Source organism: Porites lutea, chromosome 2 (assembly GCF_958299795.1).
Source record: "Porites lutea chromosome 2, jaPorLute2.1, whole genome shotgun sequence".
Taxonomy (NCBI): Eukaryota; Metazoa; Cnidaria; class Anthozoa; order Scleractinia; family Poritidae; genus Porites; species Porites lutea.
Window position 1 is genome coordinate 51,196,809 of NC_133202.1, and position 7,500 is coordinate 51,204,308.

The 7,500-nt window shown below is 38.2% G+C and overlaps 1 protein-coding gene across 1 annotated transcript in view; it reads right to left on the reverse strand.

The window, feature by feature from the left end:
* Positions 1 to 788, reverse strand: part of LOC140927169 (uncharacterized) — a 2,649-nt gene extending 1,861 nt beyond the window's left edge. The window contains exon 1 of the mRNA XM_073376816.1: positions 283 to 788. Within this exon, the coding sequence (XP_073232917.1) occupies positions 283 to 582 (300 nt within the window). The 5' untranslated portion in view covers positions 583 to 788. The remainder of the gene's footprint in view (positions 1 to 282) is intronic.
* Between the last annotated feature and the right edge of the window lie 6,712 nt (positions 789 to 7,500).

Sequence of the window (7,500 nt, forward strand, 5' to 3'; positions counted from 1 at the left end):
CTAGCACCATATAAATTTTGTAACCTAATATTCAGCAAAGCTTCCATGTACGTAAACACATCATCTAGTCTTACCACCCATGATAAGCCATCAACACTGTACTAAGAATGATTGATGACCAACTTTAATAAAAGAACATAGATAATAAAGCGAAATAAATTTATAAGAACCTTTTCGGACTGCACTGTAATTTCTGCGATTTAGAAGCAAAAAAACATGGTATGATTTGCTGCATGCATACACAGTACAAAATCAAAGAAACTTTACACAAAACCCACTGACCTCTACCGGGAAAGATAGGCTGCTCTGTAAAACACCGATCTGAACAACATCCTCCTCTATGTAATACTTCTTCCACACTTGCAATGTAAAATCATCGAAGACAGTCGATTCATTTCGGCCAACTATGACAAGATCGCGGTTAAAACCAGACACAACCAGTTTTCGGTACTTGTAATCGTTCAGAAAGGCCGCTAGTTCAATTTCGTTGTTGACATCCAACTTTCTAAGACGAGAAAAGAATTGCTCCTTGTCTGTTGGATCAGCGAGTCGAAATGCGCTTGACAAATCGTTTTCCGCCATGTTCGTTGCTAAATTATGAAACTCCGGCTAAACAAAAGGCGAGAAATAGTCCTTGCTTCTTCTGATTTGTCGCAGTACCAACAGCTGAGCTGTTTATTACTTGTAAACCTCCCTTTTAATATCGTTTACGCTCCACATCGCACAAACAACAAACAAAATACAGTTAAGTCGAGACTTGTGACACGCTCAATTGACACTCCAAAACAACCGCCCCCTCCACCCCAGGGGCTACCCCAGGGTAAAAGGCTTTTGACGCCTGCATTGAATCAGCGGTGCATGTATTGCAAGGCCGTAGGTACCTCATGTAAGAGGCAGTAGTTCTCCTGCCTGCAAAGAATTTTAGGCAAGTCAAGGTGAGTTTTGCTTTTCTGCAATGTACAGCTTTTACCCAGGATATCTTTTAATTTGGTCACAATTAGAAGAGAGAACGGGTAGACATGGATAAATAAATTTTGTGCTTTTAACCCAGCTGGAGCGGGGAAGGGCATATTGACGTCTCCTCTTCCGTTCTAGCAGTGAAAAGTTTGAAAGTTTGAATTTTTCCGGTAATTTTTGTGAATGATTTATCCCTATTACTGGGCAGCCCTTCATGGGGTCAAGCAGAAGTCATTGGAAAGAATCCTTATCTAGCCTGAATTTTACCAGACATACCCTTGAGCCCCACCAGAGACTACGTCTCATGAGGGAGTATGCGACTCGAAGATATGTCTGAGCGTCAGGCTAATCCTTATCATCAAATCATCACAAGGCCTGACCAACACTTGGTTGAGCTGCTTGGTAAACCTTGTGACTATCTGATGATGAGGATTACTGTATTAACCTACACAATTATACGGGAGTTGCTTAGCTTTGTAGCCATGTGTCTTTTACTTACAATAGGCATACACAGTATTTGCATTAATAAAAATAACTGCCACCTGCCACTTCCAAGCTTCCCCAATCCCTCCAGTTATAGGTCTGTCAACCTGTTAACAAATTTGTTGACACCTCATTATAAGGCCCTGCTTTAAGTGTGATTTGCAGGTGTTAGTTGGCATAAGACAAACTTGAGACTCATGCCTAAGGTATGAAAGTTTGTAGATATAATTACATTGTTTTGTTTTGTTTTTGTTTTTGTTTTTTTAATTTGTACTTACAGTTCAGTGAATATGGGTGAATCTGAATGGGAGAAAGAAAAGCCAAAATTATTGAAGATGATTGAGGAAAAACAGGACCAGCTTAATGACTTTGAGAAAGTAAGTTCAGTCATTTGAGCAAAAAAATACCAACAAGTTAATGAAGAACTGAATTCAACATGATATGAATGGCATCTGCAGAACCAAATTTTGACAACTATGCCATAATATATTCCAGCTTATCAATCAGCTGCAGGTGCAGCAACCTTTTTTTTATACATAGAGCAATTAAACTCTGGAACTCATTGCCACGTGCAATTACTACTACAGACACAGGCGGCCCAAACTCATTACATGAACGCGGACGTGACTCTTGCTTGCGAGCGGTGTTGTGTTACAAACGGTTATTTACAAAGGCTTGTATGGGATCGATCGGTTTTTCTTAAAAGAGATAAAAAATGTTATGTTTTTAAATAAAATCGACGTACCTTATTGCCTTGTTGTATTCTTTGTTGTTTACCCGCGTCTCAGGCCGTTTTGAAGCGTTTTCGGCAGTGGAACACCAAAATAGCGCTAACTCGCCGAAAACGCTTCAAAACGGCCTGAGACGCTGGTAAACAACAAAGAATACAACAAGGCAATAAGGTACGTCGATTTTATTTAAAAACATAACATTTTTTATCTCTTTTAAGAAAAACCGATCGATCCCATACAAGCCTTTGTAAATAACCGTTTGTAACACAACACCGCTCGCAAGCAAGAGTCACGTCCGCGTTCATGTAATGAGTTTGGGCCGCCTGTGCTACAGACAGCCTGCATACTTTCAAAAAGAAACTTAGAGAATTTCCTTTTTGAATCATTTCTTGTCAGCTAGTTTTTATCTATCATTATAATTTTAACGTTTAGACATTTAACCTTAATATGAATTATTCATATGCTTATGTACATTGGGTCTGAAAAACCCCGACTGGGAGATTCAATAAAGGTCCACTTTACTTTACTTTACTTTAATATAACTTTTAACTTCAGGACAAAAGCAATGTAAAAAAGTGAAAGAAAATGAAAAAATGGCCATATTTGTTGTTTTATTACTACATGTAGCTGTGTATCGGGTAAATCATAGAATCCTAAACTGAGTCTGAGTTTTTGTTTTTCAGAGATTTTTCCCAGTTACCATTGATGATGAAAGAGAGGCATTAAAGGTACTGAAGATAGTTTGTATTTAAAAGTTGTAAATCATGCAGAATATATATATTTTTTCAAAACTACAAGTTGCTGCATAATCACAAAACAGAGCCAGTGCAAGCTTTTGTCCCCTTCTGGAACTTTGGTCAGATCTTTAAAGCAAGATTGTAACCGACCATTAAAGAATGGACTGAATTGTACTAATTCTTCAATTTTCAAATGAAACCAAAATGTCTGTTGAAAAAGTTTCTTAATTGTTCTCATAGTGGTGTTGTGTGCTTGCAGGAATAGTGCTTTTAAAAACTGCCATTGTGTGGCTTGCTTGCACCATATTCTCTGAATGTGCTAATCTTACAATGCTGGATTTGAAGGGCTCCAAATTTTTGCATGTGGGCTAAGTTATTCCAGAAAATATTTAGCTCCTACCCTCACCCATCCCCTCTGGGAATTCTGGTTAAGATGTTTTACTCTGTAACCAAACATCTGAGTTTTACCTACATGTAGGATGAAAAAACTATAAGCAAAATTTAAAGGTAACACAAGGTACATGTAATACAAGCCAAAGGCCCAAAGAGCCTAAGTTTATCTTCGTTTCCTTAGCATGAAGCATGCCTAGGATTTGCTACTCCCCCCTGGATGGAATACGTCCATCACAGGGTTACCCCCCAACAGTATGTCCCTGGTACCCATTTATACACCTTGGTGAAGAGAGACAAAGTGGATTGTTCCTTGTCTAAGGAAGCAACACTACAGGTGAGGCTTGAACCCCAGATCTCCAGATCTGGAGTTTGGGTTTGTTAACTGCTCAACCACACATGCCTCCACAATGGCTTCCTGAATTTTTATGCATAAACATTAATTGATTGTGCTTTTTGTTTTGTTTTTCCTCTTCTTATAGGAGAAAAACCTTTTAAAGCATAGAGATTTACTTAAATCCAAGGTATGCAGAATAGTTACTATTCACCAAAGGCAAAGTTTATTTTGTTGACTATTACAATGTATATGGCTGGCAAGGTGATTCAAGTAAATGTTGTGTTCTCATTGGCTATTCAAGCAGGAAAGATGGGCCCTGCCTATCTTGCCCACCTGGAATCTCCTACTTTGGTGCTGTAAGAAAGTTCTCTTGGCCATGTAATAATTCTTTATATTGACCAAGCTTGTTTCATCAAGAAGGCTGATTATTGTCCTTGTCGATTTTTGCATATTTATTGATCTCAACTTTGTTTCTGACCACAGAAAATGCACTTGAAAATTAAATAAAGAAAGAAGAACTGGACCAATGTTTTCAATGGCCATACCATATTGTGAAATCATGCGTATTAATCATGTTTTGTTTTGTTTTTTGTTGTTGTTTTTTAGATTGACACAATAAAGCATGAAATTGAAATACTTCAGTTGAAGAAAAAACTGAAAGTTAGTGTCATTCTATGTGTCTATGAACTCAAAATCTGCCTGCTACTTTGACTGAGACTACTTAGTTATAATTTCATCTCAGCTTTTCCAAAATTGTGGAACTCTCGTCCCTTAAGTTTATTATTGCAGTGAAGAACTGTTAATTATCTTCACTGTCTTTAAATCTACATCTGCAAACTGCCAGATGTACCAAAATATTACGGTAATTCAAAAAGGTTTCTGAAATGAAGCTTATTTTTATTTCGTGCATTCTCTTATTATTATTTTTTTATTTTACTTTTTCAGGAGCTGGAGGAAGAAAATGCTTCTCTAAGCTTAAGCTCAAAAAATAGCTAACAGAAGCATTGTGGTCACATTGCTAACGTATATATTCAATCATTTATAGTAGTTCAGTCATTTTACGCGGAAAATAAGGTCAACCCGGAGCAAATTCCCACAAAAGAAATCTCAACGGTTTTAGACTCAGAATTTATTGCTTAATAACATATCAAGAGTCCCCAAAAATCCCAGCATGGCAACATGTCAAAAAACTGGATTTTGTTGGAGCTGTTGACCGCTGCATCTTTCACTGCATGGAAACGAGGCTGATCATAAGTCGTCCGAATACCCACTAAAATACCGCACAAATCATAACTCGTAAATATAAATCATTAATACAGCAACTTCATTTCAATTCAAATACATCGCCGCTAGCTAAGTTATTAGAAAGTAGAATTAGGCAGCCACATGATAAAAAAATTTTGCATGTTTTGTATCAGTGCAAATTATCAGTCATATCATACAATGTACATTTTATTTATAAGTATTATTTAATGTACTTGCCGGCACACATTTCTTCAAGAGTGTGTTAATATATATTTTATTATATTTATTGTTAGTTAGTGGGCTTACTTCAATTAGTGCAAGATATATTTCCCTCGTCATAGTTTTAAAGAACCCGTGAGATAAGCAGTTAAAGTGCAAGAATACTGATTAGAGCACAAACTCACCTATACGCAGGCTCACTTGTGTCGCACGAGTGAGCCTGCTCGTACACTGCGAGCAGAGGTTTCTCTCTTGCATATGGCTTTAGCGTTTACGAAGTCGTTTGCGTGGCTTGTCTGTCGCGTAGTTGGTATAGACAGGCCACGCGAATGACTTCGTACGGCCCTCGAGATCTATATGGGTTAATAACACTAGAAGCCATGCAAGAGAGGCTAAGCACAAACTCATTATTGTTGTTTGTAGGTTCTTGAATTGTTAACCACCTTCCTCTTCCCTTTTACTCTTACCCACTTCGGAACACAAAAAAAGGAAACCACGTTATCGATTTTGGATCCCTCCTATCGCGATATGACTTATGCTGACGTCACCTATTGATATTAGGGACCTTACAATCCGATACTTACCGGCGACTTCCATGAAAACGTCGTTGAAAAATAGACTTCGCATCCTTTCTATCTATTTCGCGATTATCCCAAGTCGCCCAGTTACTTAAAAGAACAAAATTTACCGTATTTATTCGATTAACCGCCCTGGGCGCTTATTAAATTTTTGGACCTTGAGAGTGGGGCGCTTATTCGAGGTTGGCGCTTATGAAATTTTCACCATTTTCAGCAAGTGTAGTATGTATATTTTGCAACAAAACAGTTAAATGGTAATAACAAAACGCGAAGATGTAACAAAGCAACGTTTCTGCAAAACACTGAAGAAAACTCCGTCTTCGGGGAAGTCTCTTATTAGTAGCGGAGCTCTGGCGCGCGAAGCGCGCCTGCGGAGCACCATGGGTAAGTAAATCTACCCATCCCAGAAAATTTGGTTATCACGTGACCGTACACCGCCAGCCCGCCCGGCCGCTGCCCGTCCGTCCGCACCACAGGCATACCAATGTTAACTCTCACACTTTCTAGCTTCTTTGGGAGCCCAGGAGAAAGCTGATTGCACATCAATGTTGTCATCAATTGACAGCTGTCAAAACAGGGTATCCGCTGACCAGTATCAACTGACCTTATTGCGGGCTCAGGTGTCGACCCACCTAGGTCGCGTATTTTTTTGAAGTTATCCGCTGACAATTTATTCGTTTTCAAATGATCGCAGGCTCACGTTTACTTTTTTTTTAAAATTCATATCAAATATGCTGTGTTTATGTCAGTATCGCCCCGGACTATTACGATTTTGATTTCAAACTGACCTCAGACGCAAAAATTCAGCCAGTTTTTTTAAAATACAGGCGGGTGAGACCTTTTCTAACCATGGTCACGTGTTAGTCACGCTGCACGTCCAATTTTTATGCTCTGATTGGTTAAAATTTGACAGGTGAGTTCATGCGTAAAATTTATGCAGCATCTTGACAGTTGTTTACTTTGACAGCTGAAGCTGACAGAGTTCTGAGTTAACTTGTGATGTTTTTAACTGTCTTTTTCCACTGGATGTAAAAAATGAAATACAGCTGCTATCAAGAGTGTCCTCTTATTCATGGCTGGTTTGTTTATTGGGTTTTTGGTTGAGAAATGCGTCGCTTGTCAAAGCCGATAATCCGATTTCGGATGGCATTGTTTTTGTTTTTCACCTTGCTGGATGCGTACGAGAATTATAAAGGTTCAAGCGATCTTTGCCTTACTTGATAGCTTTCAGGAGCTGCATCTCGAAATATGGTAAGCCTGAGTAATTATTGTATTTAAATCTAATTTCATGAAGTCCAGCGGCGCAGTTTATGAAGCTATTTTATGCACGTTTGTATTAAGATTTGACTGAGACACTGATCTGACTTAGTATGAGGTTTGATATAAGCTTGAGCTTACAAAACTTTAAAAAGCCTTTAGTCGATATTAATTCACCGTAAATAGAAAGAAAAAACTTTCCGAAGAATATTTTGTTATAATTTTGGCTGTAGAAAGAAAGCTTTGAGCGATTTTCTTGTCGTGAGTTCATCTTCAAAAAAAGCAAACACCGGGAAACCGGCGGCTTAAAACATAAACTTAATCTTCAAGCTTACTAGTAAAGACTTGAGGATTCTTAGAGACACTTAAATACTCATTTGTTTTCGTGAATGAAAACTGTTGTCTCTGTAAATGTTCTACGGAATTATATTTCTTTATTGATTGTTGGTAGTCTCAAAAGTGTAATTTTCATCGCTTTGCCGTTTGTTTTCAGGCGTTCATAAACATCGCTTGCAGGAGTACTCAAAATGCCGAGCGTATCAAACGCTTTTTAAGATTACACATCG